Genomic DNA, 18,176 nt, shown 5'->3' on the forward strand with positions numbered 1-18,176 from the left:
AGCTCCAGACAAACAGAGTGGAACTAAGTGTCTTCTGTTAAATGCTGCTGAAGGCTGCTTAGGGTACACATGGGAACGAAACTCCCATAATGGATTGTTACAGTGGGGGCCAGACCAGCACACACTAATGAAAATCTAACTCAGGTAAAAGTGCAAATCAGTTAATTACCTCTGTTGTAATTTGCAAAGTTAATGTTTTAAACTTTTAAACGGGTGCAAAATGACCTGGAATAGCTTCACACAGGCTGGTTTTACATTTTTAGTGCCAGCGAAGCACTGAACCAACACAACTACTCATGGCATGCTGCACTGTGGTTGACCCTTCTCAAAAAAAGCACTAAGAGCTACAGTATGGGTTAATATGAGCATGTAGGACACATCTGTCACTTTAAATCACAGAACAAATCATCATGATTTGGAAAGTCATCATAAAACAGTATTTATTTATTTATTTTTGAAGTTATTTTATGTCTCTGTTATGGCAACAGTAGAGAGGAGTGACAGTTAGCGACAGGGAGAAAGAGTCTGGTGATTGACGTGCAACAAAAGTCAGCTGCTGGAATCAAAACTCAGGCATTTCAGTTTTGTGGTATGCTTTTCAACCAGTAAGCTACTACTATACTAAATGCTGCTGTCTAGACTTCTGGTATGAAATTTGTATCAACTTTCATATAAAGATAAATCTAAATTCCTCACTGGTTTCAGAAAGATCCAATACCTTTGGTTGCAGAAAGCTGCATCACAAGACATTTTTTACTTGGCAAATATTGAATGTGCATACACATTTAGTCACCAGACAAGTTATTTTACAATGACAGCTTTACAACTGAGGATACAAGGACTACTGGACAACTTTTAAATAGCAAATACCTACGGAAAAGAAGGTAAATTAAAGAAAGTCACATATTAGAGCTTGAAATGGAGGGAATGAACCCATTTGAAAAGAAAATGTAAGAAGGAAGCCAGACAGTGAAGTATAATGACATATTTAAATGGTGGTGAACTCTAGGAGGCAGAAGGGATACAGTATGTAGAGCAGAGGGCAGAGAAATGTGACCAAAGCAGCAAATCGACTTCTTATGTCTGGAAAAAATATGAAGTGATGAATGAAATGGTGAAAAATACAACAGATGCCAACTCATTGATTATGAAGTGAATACACACTATTAACAGATGTGTCGTCAACATCAAGCTCAGCACAGCAGAGATGAGTGACAATAAGAACTTTTCCCCTTCAACCACGAGGCTGTTCTCCTGCTATACCACAAAATGAAAATACTGCACAGTCCACTGAATTTAAAGGACAAATCTAATCCATCAACTACAGCAGCAGGTTAAAACCTTTAATTACACATACTGAAATAATAAAAGTAGTATAGTAGTCCGCTGGTAGGATAATCACTTCAGAAGTGTTTCTGCATGTGGTGTTCAGCTTATGAATATGAACTTAGGTGATCAATGAGTGCAGCTGAGTGTAAAAACTTGACTCAGCAGTTTACGTACAACCTACATGAAGAAGGTCCCACATGAACACAATGCCTTTAAATTGAAATATTTCTCTAATGCTTATCAGAGTAGTAAGTATTCCACCTCTATGGAAATCAGCAACAGCATGAAAAATATGCACATCAACAACAACCAAAAGAAGACGAGCACAGCTACAAAAAAAAGAGCACTCAAGCAATTTGGTGTTGCACATTGGAAGATGAAAAAGACGAAAAAAGAACGCTCCGCAGAGGCTGATCATATCCTGACTTTTAATCTCTAGGTTGGGTAAAGCTCCAAAAACACCACATCCTTCTTTTACAATGATGCAACCTTGTAGAGTTTTTCATTAAACCCTCCTAAATGCTGACATCTTTCTAACTCCACAGCTTCAGTTTGTAACGCAGGCTTTCTGCTAAAAGTTTTAAAGGATTAGGCTGGCAATTTTCTATTTTTGTATCGATTTTTCTGACCGCCAATAAATCTCATGTGTAGAGCCAAACCGACAAAATCAACGATACTTAAAAGTGTTGTGCGTGTATCTAAAGCCTGATATATTGGATTCCTCTGTGCTCCAAAAACTATTACGTCAATGAGCCTAAACGGTGCATTGGGGCACATGTTCCTTCATTCCTTAATAGTTTTAGGACTACAAGAGAGGTCTTTGGCACAGATGAAGAAGATGTGTCCGGCTTTGGATACACACACAATACTTGTAAGTAGACCAGTTAATTGTTGGTTTGACTCTACAGATGAGATTCGTTGACAATAAGAGAAATATAGAAATCAACAGCCTTATCCTTTAAGTCTCTAGCCCAATTCAAGACAAGCCTGATGGCATAATCTGCGTTATTTTTGCAGACTTTGGGAAACCTTTACAGTGTAAGCCAAGATATTATACAGCTGGCTGAGTAGAACTACTTGTGACAGGTAAACTGAATTTATAAAATCAGTTGCGTTTAATCCCCAATGCCAAACCAAATAATAAGCATAAGTAGATGGCACAAGTATAAGAACAGACACAGGTAGTCAGCAAACACCATGCTATTTTCAACCACTAGATCTGTGGGTGAAAAATAAAACAGCCAGAAAGATTCAGCAACCTCATAGCTTAGTGATATTTCCAAGCACACAACCACAGGCAAAATCAGAGCAAAAAGAAAAAAATTTAAGATACGCTCACAAGCTGTAAATACTTGATTTGGTGGCATAATCCTCTGTGTCTCCGTGGAGACTAAACCATTAAAGAGTTGATCCACAGGAAAGAGTGTTATGACTTCTAATATAACAGATTCCCAAGACATTTGTATCATACTGTATGGAAAGTTTTCTTTAAAAAGGTGCAGTGTGTAGAATTTTGTGGCATCTAGTGGAACAGGTTGGGCAGAAACAGAGTATAATCTTCATACGTTTGTTTAAATTAGTGTATAATCACTAAGACTAAGAATCTTTATGTTTCTGTTTTCTTAGAACCTTTTATATCTACACAGGGAGCGTGTCCTCCTCCACCGAGCCTGCCATCTTGCACCGCCATGTTTCTACAGTAGTCCAGAACGGACAAACCAAACACTCGCTCTAGAGCAGTGTTTTTCGCAAGTTTCGTGGCCACCGTAGGTTCTACTACAGGCTTGGAGGGGTTGCAATCTGTAACCACACTGCTAGATGCCACTAAATCCTACATACTAGTCCTTAAGGGTAGTTATTACATGCTCCTCCTGCCGGTTAGGATGAGCATATGACTTTGACTCTCATGATGTCTTTTGTTCTCCCCTCAGGTGTATCTGATCTGGTCTGATTGAGGGAAAACTAATAACGAGGGAGCAGGGACCTTGACTCGCCCTCTTTTCTTCCTTCTGGCCTCGGCAGCAGCAGTTTGTATTTGTGACTGACTTGATTTAGATTTCTGCTTTTGTTGGTTCTCTTGTTTTTTGCAGCTTTATTTCTGTTAGATTTTGGTCTGGGTGTCCTCCTTTCCATTTGTTAATTTTGGCCCGCCCATCAGCCTTCTATTATGTGTTGTTAATTTGTTATGTTGATTTATGGTCACAATTATGGTTCATTAAAAATGTAATGTGTTCTGAAACTACTTGACTCTTTTGGGTTATGTTGGACCTCTGTAGATGCCTTTCTGGGGGTTGTAACAGCCGTACATACTTGACAATATTTCAAAGTAAATTACATTCACTTAGCTTGTTTGATAATGCAACGCAGCACTAGCATGACTGTAAGCAATCATGACTGTGTGTGTGTGTGTGTGTGTGTGTGTGTGTGTGTGTGTGTGTGTGTGTGTGTGTGTGTGTGTGTGTGTGTGTGTGTGTGTGTGTGTGTGTGTGTGTGTGTGTGTGTGTGTGTGTGTGTGTGTGTGTGTGTGTGTCAGACTTGTACCTTTTCGGAGGAGCAGGAGAAGCTTCCCTTTCTCCAGCTCTAGAGTGAGGCTGTGATCGCTCTGTCCCTCTGCGTGCAGCAACGTCCCAGAGTTGCTCAGGGTTTTAAACTTCAGAGAGATGCTCTCTCTGGTCATCGGCCTTGGCCTGGGACTCAACCTGTAGAACAGGCTGCTGCGGCCATCGAAGCTCACCACGTCAGAGTCTGAAAAAGAACAAAACCACACGTTACTCTGTCCTCTGTACTCATGTAATCAACTGGGAAATATTATCATGGTCGGGGGTAAAATCATTACTCTGAACACATCAATATTGTCATGCAGAATGTTGCAAAGGTACCAACGTTTATATTCTGTTTGAGATTATTTCCTGAAGATCTGCTAAGTTATTTCTCTCACAATTGAGGCTATTTCTCAAAACACATGTATTTAAATCTCACTCCTAATCAATCTCTTTCCAGAGGAGTTGGCAAGATAATGTTCATAGAGGATTGGGATTCAACAGACACATTTAATCATAAATCATTTCTCTGCACCTAGAACGTATGATAAAAATATAATTAAACTTATAGATCTCTTTTAAGGATTTATACATATACCCTCACACATAACTGAAGAATTTGACTTATATAATATATAATTTTGATGATCACAGATTGTACTTCTAACTTTGCTTTCTTAGGTGATATTATCCTGTTTTCATCTTTTTGAAAGGTGTTTTTTTTTCTTTTTTAACATTCTTTTCAAAAACAAGACAGTTTATATGATATATTGCCTGATATAATTTATTTTTAGCATGTTTTCTTTTCCCCCACTGGAGGCATCAAGTGAAAAATGAATCACTCTGACATACCTTCCTCTAAACAAAACAGTGCAGGTATTTGTTTTAGTCCACAACATCATCTACATTTTTATCTAGACTATATATGAAGAATTACTAAATAATTGTTTAGTTTGGATTTTCATCTGATTTCTGCTCAGAGCCATGATCGACATGCAAGAGATTCCCAGAGGAAAGTTGGCCGAGTGACTGATTACTCATAAATGAAATGTAGACACTTTGAGGAGCTGGTCTTTTAGCTTGTCTCTGAATATGACAAGTAGATTGATTACAGACCACGAAGCATCTTTCATGTTTTTCAAAAGAAAAAGATACACTAATGTTGCTCATCTTGATGCTACAAATCTCTTGCCTACAGAAACACCATCGAAGCATCAAATTAGAAATGTCAGCTGAGATGATTTTGGGCATTTATTGCTGACAACAGTAAAAACCTACAAACTTAAATTGTTTACAATTCAAAGCCCCAGAGGTGTTTGTCTTCTTCTTTACCTTTTGGATGAAATGAGGAAATGTTGCCAGCAGCCTCAGAGTCTAATTAAAGTCCTTTTTTTTCAAGTTGAAAGGAATCATTAAATCAAACTGAACCAACAGGCAATCACTCTATTGTAATATGTTGTTTTTTTAACCAATTACACTCTTGTTTTACACGCATCAGGGTTACAAAAGGGTTAATAATTTATTTGAAGTTGTTTAGTCCCTATAGTTTTGTTATCACCATGTAATTTTAATTAAAAAAAATAAAGAATTAAAAACTTTGTTTTTCTGTTGCTGGGGGCAACAAAGTAATGAAAAAACTTTTTATACTAACATAACCTCTAACAGACATATTACTTCAGCCTGTATTCATTTAACCTAATGAAACTTAATCTGGAAACCAGCAGAAATAGGAGGCGGCAAGTCTTCTATTACTGTCATTACCACAGCTGTTGTGTCCTCTGGTGCCTCCTTCTGTCTTTACTTTACTTCTCGTGCTGTTTCTGGTTTTCCTGCTCATTCCTTACCCGCCCAGAACGTGCCAGATGGGCCCCTACTATACATCACATCCAATTAGTGTGTATAATGTGTGTGTGTATATATATACAGTATATATGAGGCATGTTTCTATCCATCTTTAAATTCATTTTTTTCAATTATGATGAAATCTGATGTGCCAGAAGTTTGAAAAAACAGAACCCAAATATTACAAAAAGTTTCGGTGTGGATAAAGACAAGACGCAATAAAAGCAAATGGAGATTCTGAATAAACAATGACATTGTGGTAACGTCTTGTACTGTAGACAAAGTGCTCCTGTCTCCCTGTTATATCCTCCCACTCAACCAGAAAAAAGGAAGAATAAAAAAGGAGGGCTGTCAGGTACCATGTTGCATGTTTCCCCCCTTCTGTCAGCTATAACAACTGATAAAAATGTCAAAAGGATACGGGTGGATAAGAGAAGACAAATTCATTAATTCAAATAAAATACTGTGAATGCCATGTTAGATAATATAAATGCCATGATGTATCAGAGAGTAACCAGTGCTTGACTAATTACATTCTCTTGGTGGAGTCTAAATTACTTAACATAAACGTAAGACAATAGAAAATGTCAACGTGGGATATAAAACAATATAACATATAAAGACTGTAATGAAAGTGTGACATAAAAAGTAATTATTTCCGAACCAATTTGAGATTTCTTTATATATTTCTTTTTTTGATACAAAGATATAGTCTATTCAAAGATCCCCTTACAGGCATCTTTTAATATTCTTTGAATAATAATTTGTGTCGATTATGGTTTTTTTCCACCACAAAGTTTGATTACACGGTCAAAACTTCTAGAAATTACTTTGACGCCTCCAGTGCACACACACTGAGGAATCTTGTATCCAGCAGTCAACCTTGTGAAATTGAAACTATTTGCTTGTTAGTAATTATTCTGTCATATCCAGCCTGGGCTTACTGTTTGTATTTGTTTAGGTCCTGTTTTATTTTGAAATATTTTCTCCTTGTGTTTCTGTTATCATTAGCCTACTTCCTGTGTTTTACCGTTTCACCTGTGTCCCGTTTATAATCATCCCTTAGTGTCGTCTTGTCCGGTTTGTCCTTGTCCGTTCTGCGTTGACCCTGTGTTTCTGCTCTTCGTGTTTTTCGCCTGCAGATCGTGATTAAAGACTTTAATTTTGTCAGTCCTGGTTTCAGTCTTTTGCATTTGGGTCCACCTTCTCGGCTCTCCTTTGTGACATAGTCTCTCTGAACTGCTGATCACAAAATATCTCATATTTAAAGTAATTTCAATTCTATGTACACTGTATGTGCAATGGAGGTCTCAGGTTTCTACATACCACTTGTATATTTAGGGGAAACCTGATAACAGCCTTTTAGTGTCAAACTCTGCACACACACCATTTTGCCCAGTGAAGGTGAAACATTCACTAACAATGTGCAAAACACATTTTTATAAAAATGTGTAAGGATTGTTTTTCCCACCACATTTGGAATAAAGGGCTGCCGGGATGGTTGCTGGGTTTATTGTTTAATGCATGTCCAAAAAGCTGATTAGTAACTGGCTAAGAATGTGCAGTGGCTAGAATTTGAACATACAGACACTAGTGACTTATTTCATCATGTGACATGAGTACTGTAATCTCAGTTTATGCCTGTAAGTGAAGGAAAGGGTAAAAAAACAAAACAAAACTGACTGTAAAGACATCCGTAGGTCTCCAGTCTGAGTCCAATCCGACCGTTGGGATTCCAGTCGAGGGGTATCAGGCGGACGTAGCGAGCGATCACTGGATGTTGGAGCTTGTGCTGGACCACACTGTCTGCGTTACTGTTACCTGAAAAGGCCTGGGGGAAAAAAAACAAAACAAAACATCAACAGTAGCTAAATTAGTTTTCTGGCTTTCCACTCATGCACCTGTCCATCTTTCATTTGTGAGACACCATAAAGATAATTGTGTAAAAAAAAAAAAAAATCCCTCTGGATCTTGATTGTAGTCAAGCTTACTACTAAATAAGTGAACATGTTCTCTTTCATGTCTTTATTGAAGTTGAACTGCACTCCCTAGGGCCTGTGTGAGAAGTGATACGTTTGATTTTCCTCTTAATGAAGGGAATATTGTGGAGATAGGACCACGTTCCTGCTGAATGGGTTCTCAATCAGGTAGAAAATTAGATTTGTGAAGCACTAGATGTAGTTTTATATGTATTAGACGCCTTGGTAAACACTTGGTCCATAGAGAATACCATTTATTAACCTCCTCGATCCTAGAGCACTCTTTCTGGAATTTAATTTTTTTTTACCTTTTTAAGCTTCAGTTTGGACTTGATCTTAAGCCTTTCTTTATCATCTTTCCTTATAAATCCTATACTCTGCCTCTCCGCTTTTACTCTCTATTCTATCCGGACAGTTCTGCGTCTAGTAAAATACAATTATGAAAGTAAATATTTTGCTTGACTTATACCCAAGTATGAATCTTGATATCTTTGAGACTCAGTGCCTGTTCCTATTACCTCTATTTTTGATTTTGGACTCAGATTTTCTTCTCTGTCGGCCCTGCCACAGTTCAGTGTTTCCTTAAAAAAAACTCTATTCTGTGTACTGCTCTGATCACTTTGTCTGTTTTTTAATTTATAGTATATGTAAGTTTACTCAGCTTATCAGTTAAACTTGTTAGTAAATTAAGTGGCAGCAGGATGGCCCTTCTTCAAATGGAGAACATTTACCCAGCTGAAATGTCCTTGAACAAGCCACTGAATCCCCACAAGTTCATGGCTGTTGCAGCTGATCCTGACCTATGATCTCTTCATGGAGGTGTGGAACAAGGAAACATATGTATGACATTAAAATCTGCATGTGTTTGTTGTGGTCTTAAATGAGGCTAAAAGTTTATTGTTGCAAAGAGACATCTGCATATTTGCATGTCCTGTTGTGATTATTCCTCTGAAACACTGAGTCCCCTGAGTGAATTGTCATAATCTGGACAATTTTATTAGATATAATTATTTGTACCAAATTTCCCCACAGCTTTGAACAGCCAGGTCTGTCAAAAAATAAAGTCCCAACTGCCACAAATGACCATTTCCTGCTGAGAAGGCAGAGGAGAACGACGCCTAATTTAGTTGAGGTATTGGCTTTTGAAATATGACCTGAGTCAATACGGAAAATCCTCCAAAGGGACAATTTAACTGCAGAGACAGAAGGAAAGTAAAAGAGAGGTGCTAGGTTGAAGTGAGAGTCTGAGAGTGAAGCAGAGAAACGTTTTGGTAAAATGACATATGAGAATAAATGAGGTAAATGAGATCCCAGGAAAACGTTACATGACCAAACTCTTCATTAACTAGAACCAAATTCAGACGAAATGCAATTTTATTTAACATCATCTCTACTTCACTCGCCCTTTATCTAAAGAGACCAGATTAAATACTATCTACGGATTATTTAACTTCCAAACATCATTTTAAAGTTACAATACATGACATTCAGCCACTAGATGTCGCAGTGTAACACCGACATCTAGGACCAAAACGTATGAGCGTTGTTTATTCAATAAAGTTAGAAAAAAGAAACCTCAGTGCTGATCGTATAAGAATCATGATTTGGATTGATCAGATTCGATTGACATAACTGGCACCATAATCAAACCAGCCAACAACTGTCATCACATTTTGGTTCAAATGTTGTTAAACTGTATATCAACTTTCTCTGCCTGACCCCTGCCTACATCAAAACCATTGAAAGACCACAGAAAACACAGAAATACAGAAATCTTTCCTGTTAAATAACCAAAACTGTTCAAACTTTGGCAGAAAATGTGTTAATCTAAAAGACCACATCGCTCAAAGTAAGAAGCTGATTGAATAAACAGCTTTACAAGGTCCTTTTTTTACATTTACGCCTCATTTCCCTAAGAAAATATATGGGTAATGAAAACAAATGATCCATTTAAATTGCTCTTGGTAAAGGTTCATGCAATTAAATCGATAAAGGTAAATCTTGCACATCCATTACCTCAGCCTGCACACCTTCATCTGCTGCCTCCTCCCAGCCCTTTTCCACTTTTGGCTCATATTAACATTTTAATATTTCAGTTCATTTAATAGAATCTGTGTCTTCACCTGTCCTACAGGGAAATCTATGATGTATTTCCAGTCCCTTTACCTCTATTAACAGCTAAGGATACTATCTTCCCTGATTAGGAGAATATAATAAGACCAACACCATCTGCTCATTCACACCTTTGTGGCAGCTGCGAAGAGAGAAAGAACTGAGAAGATGAGAGAGGAGGGAAAAATTAAGAGCACAAGAGAACATTTCTCAGCTCCACAAACTCTGGCCTCTAAGTTTAAAGGAGAGACAGGTCCTGGAGGAATTGTGACTGATGAAGAAGCTCAGCAGTCAACTCTGTTCCCCGAAAGCTATAATAAACTAGGCTGACTAAAATGTGGTGCTTCAGAAGGACTTTTGAGACATGCTGCGGATTTATGCCAAGTGTGAAATCAACAAGCTTTTAAGCCGCGAGAAGCTCTTTTCTGTTCTCTCTCTGAAGGAGTCTTAGCTTGACATTAGTTTTACCCTCGCTGTGAGAGTCTTAACTCTCATCAACTCTAAAGTGAAGCTGCTCGTCACAGCGTCGCTGTAATACGGAGAATTTTCTGTCTATAGCAAGAGCTGCGATGAAAGGCTTGACTGCCTCTACCTACTACAGTATGTAGGGGTAATATGATTCACATGTTGATTACAAAAAAGCCATGGGAAACAAATATTAAAATGTATCAGTAAATGAGATGCTCATTCTTTTCTATTTAGTACATTTCAATAAACTTGAGGTTTGTGCTTAACATACAGCTTGATTTATTGCAGCTGAAAACTGATTTTTCAATTGACTGTGCTACTTTAGTGAGCAGTGCTTATTCTGCTCATAGTTCACAGGGTTAGGGTTAGGGTTAGGGGTTAGGGTTAGGGTTAGGGTTAGCCCATCTGATAAACTTAACTCATTATTAACAAAAAGAGAAAGGCCAGTGATGGCTGGTAATGAACAGAGAAGGTTGAGTTTTCCCGCTGTTCACTTCTCTCCAAATTGTCTTCTGCTATCTGTAGGATGATGCTTCAGACCTTTTTATGCACACGTTGTAAAACTCATACTCTCTGCAGTGCCTTTTTAAAATAATACTGCTTAGTACTGTCTATTCAACAGTATGGTTTTGAGTAGGTTCAAGTGAACCTATTAAGACAAAAACGCTTGAATAACTTTAAATATAGAGAAACATATTGTCAACAGTTGCATTTTAGGACACTGGAAAATGACACCTTGTCTTTCTCCCTAATTGGAAATCCATAATCTATACGTAAACTATAAAAAACTATTAAAATATGTCTCCTAAGTCTATTATCAGTGTATGTGCAAATTGGACAACGGTTGGCTGTAGTTGTGATATCACAAATCATATGTTTACACCTTGAACTCACATTTTAAACAGGTACAGACAGAGACACTTTCCATTTACAGCAGATAAATGTGAAAACTTCAAGTGTCAAACTCTGCACTTATCAGCAAATGACATGCAAAATTATTCACATCAGCCTTTAAAGGAACATTATAATTGTAATAGTTGCAATTTTTGCACTCAAGACATTTTGAAAGTAGGAAAGGCACAGGTGTTAAATATCCAATTATTGATGGCTGTATTCAATTTAGCTGCTTCAGCCATGGCTTAGTGTCAAGCCATCATTAATGTTATTGGTAACACCTGCCCTTTTTCCCACAATGAAATGTCAAAATAAATAAAATACAGTTTCAGGCTCACTTTTCTCCTATACCGTTGTTAAATCTATTCATACACTGACTTAAGAGCTGTCAGTAGAGTTTTATTACAATGCACTCACCCCTATACTGTCTTCCTGTCGATACTGTTTCCAGTTGTGTCCTGTGTCGCTGAACATCAGCAGGTAGGCCGTCAGCCAATCAGAGCTGCCATAGCGACCTTGCGTGGCAACAGCAGCGATTTGGGTCCGCCCACCCAGGTCGACCTCCAACCATTGATATCTGTCTGAACTGTGAGGAGACCAGCCTCCAGCTCCTGGAGAGAGAGAGAGATAGAGAGAGGATGGAGACATAAATGCCTTTGCAGCATCCAAAGAATGAAGTGCTGACTTTTGTTTTTTGACACAAGTCATGTTAAGAGTTCTTTTTAAAAAAGTCAAATGAACACACACTGATAATACCAGTAATTATAGGACACTTTTCACAAGAAAGTTAGGAAAGTACGCTGGAAAAATCAAAAGGGACTAATCACTTGCTAATCACTGCATTAGAAAAGCCAAAGACATTTTCAGACAAATGCAAATCCAAGTTTTCACTTGTCTCTTAAAAGAAGACAAATCTTACTCAACTTATTTCATCAGACATAAAGTTTTCCAGAGTTTAAAGGCCCTGAGCGCAAATGATATATCAAATTCTTTCTTTGATGTTTAATTTGGAAGTCAAAAGAGTTTAATCTGTTGCTTAAGGACTGTTCTGTGCATAATATAAGCTGCAGCCGAGGCATTTATGGTGAATACCACAAAACTTATACAATATTAAAAAGTGGGCAGTTCATAGCAGACCTTCATATAATCTGAGTAGCAGCGCAGAGACCCGCAGATGAAAACGGGTTAAATAATTAAATGTGTGTGTGCGTTTGTGTGCAGAAGTGCTGAGTCATTACAAAGGGACATTTTGCAGCAAGGACACCATATGCACACATTTTAAAAGAGATATACTTTATGTTTATTTAAAAAGTAAAATGGACATTCATTGACTGTCCCAGAGTTAGACAGCTAAATTTCATCAGCAGTCCCTAGGCAGGCAAATTTACAAAAGAATAATAGTATCAAATGATACAATTAAAACAGTGGTATTACACAGTATACACACATAATGCATGTTAGATAATAATTGCTGAAAATATGAAAAGGCTGAGAACTGTGTAGTTCTGAATCGAGGAGTTAAACTGTTTTTCACTATTTCTGTGTTCAGGATTTGCTGGGTGTACTTGAAATGGCATGACGATGATGGGTCAAGCGGGGGAGCAAGGCCAGTGGGGCAAACGATATTGTGCATATTCAGTGAGCTTCATAACACAAACCTTATAGGACTGAATGGGCACCATTTTCAGTCCAGTATCTTATAATACATTTATGCCTTAAACCCTGTATAAAAACTTGGCATTAGCTGGGTGTGTAGTCTGTTTACTAATAGCTGCATGCAATTCTTTTATTGCCACCCTGGTCAAAAAGTCCTATAGGATTTTCAACTTTTCCAACAGGATCCTATAGGATTCCCATACGGTCCTTAATATCCTACAGAAATCCTACAGGACAAAGTTATATTTCTTTTTAGGATTTGCACAGTGCTTTTGGAAATCCGTTTTTTGTCTATTGGTCCCCATAAAATCTCTTAGGATTCCTATGAATAATAATTAAAAAAAATCTTTAACTCTAAAAAAGCTAAGCATTAGCATCCTGATGCACACTGCAGTTAACTATGAGCTATTGTAAGTTAGCAGAGCAGTGTCTCTCGATAATAGTATTGTCTGTACACCAAGTGTTGCTCATATAAAGGCACAGTCCCCCACCCCTCACCCCTCTGGTCTTACCTGGTTGATTTGTGAGGAGACCAGCCTCCAGTATCTGCCCTGAGGATGTAGAAACCTGGTAGCTCAATAGCACTATCAGGGATGCTGTTAAGCCATGTTTCTGTAAAAGTCATGTAGTTGTACATTGGCAGGATAAATATCAGGTAGAGCCGATGAAGAGTTAGTGTTAGCTTAGCCATTAGTGCTCCTCTCTTCCCCCAGTTGTTTATGCTCTCTTCCGGCGGGCTGAAGCTGGTGAATTGAGCCATTTTGGAATTATTTCAAACCTAGCTAAAGTGTCTGTTTACAGGTAAAGTCGGTATTAAAGCTCAGGTCCACTAAGAAGATATATACCACTGCTACTTCATTGAAAACATTTTTAAATTTAATGTAATGATGATTGGCCATACCTTAAGCCTCTTAAGAGCATTTAAGTTAGTGGCTCCAGGTATTAGTCAAGCCCTTAGGTGTTTCCAGGGAAACTGAGTTATGATCTGTGAAAAATGCAAGATTTTGATTGCATGATAACATAAATTACTCATCTTTTTTTTCTTTGGCAATATGGTATAAGCCGGATAATGCCCTCTGAGGTGTCCATAATCTGGAATTAATGGACTCTGCAGAGGCAACCATTTTCAGGCCTCCCCATTGTCCTTTAATTCCTGATTATGGACACCTCAAAGGGCATTACATAACTCACACTGATGTTATAGAAGTTAAGATGCGTTTTTAGTTCTAACCAAACTTTTCTCTGTATTTCTAAAAGACAACTTCTTCACTTTTGGGTGACTTTGAAGACACATCTTTTAATTAACATTGACAGCCACACACTGGTATCAGTATCATTGTTTTGTCAATACAATTTATTTTGGGGTGACAGGCAGCCATAGATTGTAAAAAATATATTGATGCAGTATCTGTAGCAAAGTTGATTCAGAAAGAACTTTTGTATCTGGGCTCTCTGCCAGTTGAATGACTTGGTATCAGTAGAGTTAGAGGTTGAGGAAAAGCCTTCAGGGATAATGAAAGGAAAATCATTTGGTCCTTACTTTGTGCTTAAGCCTTTATATCTTCTCATAAAAGCAAGAGACTTTCACCAAAATTTCCACAGAAGCACATTAGAGGAATGGGAATTAGGATGTGAGACCCCAATTTCATATGGAAAAACTTTCCATTTCCGGAGAGTAATTGTTTTTTTTTTTCTTTCACACAACCAAGGTTTTTTCGAGCCAGACTCTCATGAACATTAGAGGACTCACATCCTCCAAGGCAGATAATGTAAATTTGGTTCCAACTTGGATGACTCAACACTGCCAGAGAGTGTTTTGAACCTAACCTCAAGGTTGGACCCAAGTATTTGCCCACCCAGAGGGTGAAATGTGATATAATGTGAATTCTTGAGCAGAGAGAAATTGGCAGTTGAGTTTCCATGCTATCATGTCCACATATCAACAGTTTCAGGGGAGGCTGAACTAAGCCGTACTGTAACACAGTTTTGGCTAAGCTGACAGCTTCATCACATGCAACAGATGACTAACACAGTCCCTTTGGCCATCAATAACTCACTGACAGACAGATAGGAAAACACACAGACTGAAAAAAGTCATGAAGGAAGACAAAAGACAGTATTTGTGACTACCTATTTCCTTTGTAGATATTAGTAGTCCAAGGCTTTTGCTTATTTAATAAGAATTTGTGGGCTAAAGTACCTTTCACTCATACAAAAATACCATTAAGCTTTGTTTTAGAAGCCTCCATCTACAATCTCATCCAATTCTTGTCCTCCTAAAAAGCCTACAGTTTGCACACAATTACTAAGTTTGTCCATTTATTGAATAACAGCTGGCAGCACCGGAGCCAAAGCACCATTTTTAAATCCATTACATTTAATTTTATTTAAAAGCACTATGATCACTTTCACGTATGATTATAACGTTTTTTTTTAAATTGTTGTCATAGTAGAAGGTTTTAGAGGTAAAACAAAAGAAATCCTAGTGAATTTATCTGTTGTTTTCAGCCCGTTCACTCTTAGTGCACCAGCAATGGAGCAGTGTCACAGTGGGTTATTTCCAATAGGAGGTGCAAATCAGAAATTTAGACCCACTCCCTATGAAGATATAAAGTGCTCACTCTAAATTACCACAAAGGCACACTGCAACTTTTAAAGAATACAAGTAAAATATCCGTTCCTAATTTTGTATGCACAGTGCTCTCACGTGCATACAAAATAAGAAGGTTAATAAGAAGACTGCAGAGTGATTGGAGGAAGCAAAAATAGGAAGGTGTTTGTCTTAAACGGAACTGTGTGGCTTCAAGAGTCTCTGCTTATTTTGCCGGTAAATTAACTCAGAACGAGGCAGATCCTCAGAGGACGACTCTAGAAGATGAGAAGTGTTAACAGCAGCTGGAGGAGACGTAAATGAGCAGGAGCCGTTAATTTATACACTGATTTCTAAACAGAGCCGTTGGGATTCCGAAATTAAAGCAGTTTTTATTTTTACATCAAGGAATTATTTTATTTTATTTTATTGTGGATTTCTTCTGAAGTGCATGCGGTCGCTTTGAAAACTGAATTTGACTTATTGATCAATCTAATTTAGTTCTATATTCTGTTTCTATACAGCAAGAAATCATTGGCAAGGAGCAGAAGACCTCAAAGAGTGTGAAAGAGATGAGATGTTATCTGACTCTTTGTATTACCTATGTATGCACGTTCCTTATTCATTACACATGCAACACCCACAATCTTTAAGAGATTGTGTGGGTTGCAATGCCATGCCATGAAATAGATTTTTTTTAATCTACCTGGTGAATGTTTCTCACATCTTTAGTGTGCTATTCTGGACAGTTTGTGTCTTGTTTCACTTCTTCATCTCTTTTTGTTTCTCTGTTTTTCTCTGCAGACAAACTAACGTATGTTTTGCCATGCAGATGTGTCTGATCTTCCTTTTAGCAGCATCTGATCCTCCTTTACTCAGATCAGACTCAGATCGGTAAACAGGCAGAGCAGATTGACTGAAGTGAAGGAACACAGCAGTTGTGTTTGCTCACAGCTTTTGCCATCAAACACAGGAGGAAACAGCTTCCTGCAGGCTGTGCTTCCCGCAGTCTCCCAGGTGGTGAGCATCACTCAGATCCTTTACTGTGTTGAAGACAAAGACATCACAGCGTTTTCATCCAATTCCTGTCTCTGGTATGAGAGTAAACCAGCCAATTCTTGCTGCCAGAACAAGCCAAAAATAAAGATGCGCTGCTTGTCAAATCTCTTGTCAATTCTTCTCATGACAATCACCAAACTTTTACCAAGCTTGTGATGCACTTACATGTGCACCTAAAACCACAACAGAAAATCTGCAATCACTAGGACTTACAATGCCATCTGGATTTATCTGTCTGTCTGTCCATCTATCTTATGATCAGTTTGTATCATAGGATAGTCCAACCGAGACTTGTCTTTGATCTTGATTACTGAGTGCAGGGAAGTGAATCATGAGGTGAGCAGCACTGTTGCAACACATCAAAACAGAATACTGCTCATTTTATCTGCACGACCGGTGAAAACAAGGGAGGGAGAGAGAGAGAGAGAGAGAGAGAGAGAGAGAGAGAGAGAGAGAGAGAGAGAGAGAGAGAGAGAGAGAGAGAGAGAGAGAGAGAGAGAGAGAGAGAGAGAGAGAGAGAGAGAGAGAGAGAGAGAGAGAGAGAGAGAGAGAGAGAATGTGGGGATCATTTATTAATGTTAAACTGCTACATTTTATATGTGAAGACTGGAGAGAGACTGATGGAGAGATGGAATAGCTGACACAAGCACATCCTCGAGGGGAACTACTGTTTCTCGTGAGAACAGTAACATTCAGTCCTTGATGATCAGATCAGTCACATATTATGATATCAGTGTGATTCTTAATTAATAACCTTAATCTAAAAAGCCTTGAACTTATGTATATTCTCTTCAAACACAGATGTCCTTAGGGTTTAGAGAAGGAAACATCGAATCTATGGACAGCTAGCACCTTGGCGTGTTAGAGCAATGCATGTGCAGAATGGAAAAGGTAAAGCTTTAAAAAAAAAAAAAAAACAACAACAAAAAAAACTAAATGGTAACTCATTCACACTGTAATTAAATTAAGTGTTATCGTGAAAATCCTTATTGACACTATTCTTATGGTGGCACAAAAGTGATACAGGTAATAAATGTATACCGGTGGATAAATTAATACATAATACATTTTCTGTATTTCTTTATTTATATATTGTTTAATAATGTATCTCTACATGTATTTATATATTTATTTCCTGTGTTACTTTTGGGCATCTATATTGTGGATGTTGCTTCAAGAACTGAGTAACACTGAGTAAATGAAGTATGATGCTGCCACTGTTTAACTTAAATTTTGATGAGTAAATCACAAATAAACATGCTGCTCAAACAATCCCAGCTCTGTGTTTAAAAGCAGTTTCCATTGTCAGCCAAGACAGACACTACCCAACAAATGTATCAACAATTCAGTGATGGCCAGTCTGTGAAGAGTCTCCAATTATAGTGAATATGCTGCTTTGTGTTGCACAGTATCGCACCAAACACATTCATTAACCAAAAAACCTGAGAGATATCAGCCAGGAGTCATTGTTACTCACCTTCCCTTCGGTTCAGCTTAGCAAAGCCTGGCCCGTGGCTGCCAGACAACTGGGAGGAGCTTCTGAAGGATGATGGCGGTAGATGGGACACCAGTGAACTGTGACACACCTCTGTGAATGACAGCACAGAGGGTACAACCATTTAAACTCATGACTTAATACACAGGAAACAGGAAAATTGTTTGACTATCAGCTTACAATAAGAGTGCCTTCTTTGATTTCAATGCTGA

The 18,176-nt window shown here is 38.0% G+C and overlaps 1 protein-coding gene across 1 annotated transcript in view; it reads right to left on the bottom strand.

The window, feature by feature from the left end:
• The window catches only part of LOC133991468 (contactin-associated protein-like 4), a 46,996-nt gene extending 35,343 nt beyond the window's left edge, over positions 1-11,653 (bottom strand). Inside the window, exons 1-3 of the mRNA XM_062429890.1 lie at positions 11,582-11,653; positions 7,395-7,542; positions 3,871-4,074 (exon numbers count right to left, since the gene is read on the bottom strand). Coding sequence (XP_062285874.1) covers positions 3,871-4,074; positions 7,395-7,542; positions 11,582-11,638 — 409 coding nt within the window. The 5' untranslated portion in view covers positions 11,639-11,653. The remainder of the gene's footprint in view (positions 1-3,870; positions 4,075-7,394; positions 7,543-11,581) is intronic.
• Between the last annotated feature and the right edge of the window lie 6,523 nt (positions 11,654-18,176).

This window comes from Scomber scombrus, chromosome 12 (genome assembly GCF_963691925.1).
Source record: "Scomber scombrus chromosome 12, fScoSco1.1, whole genome shotgun sequence".
NCBI lineage: Eukaryota > Metazoa > Chordata > Actinopteri > Scombriformes > Scombridae > Scomber > Scomber scombrus.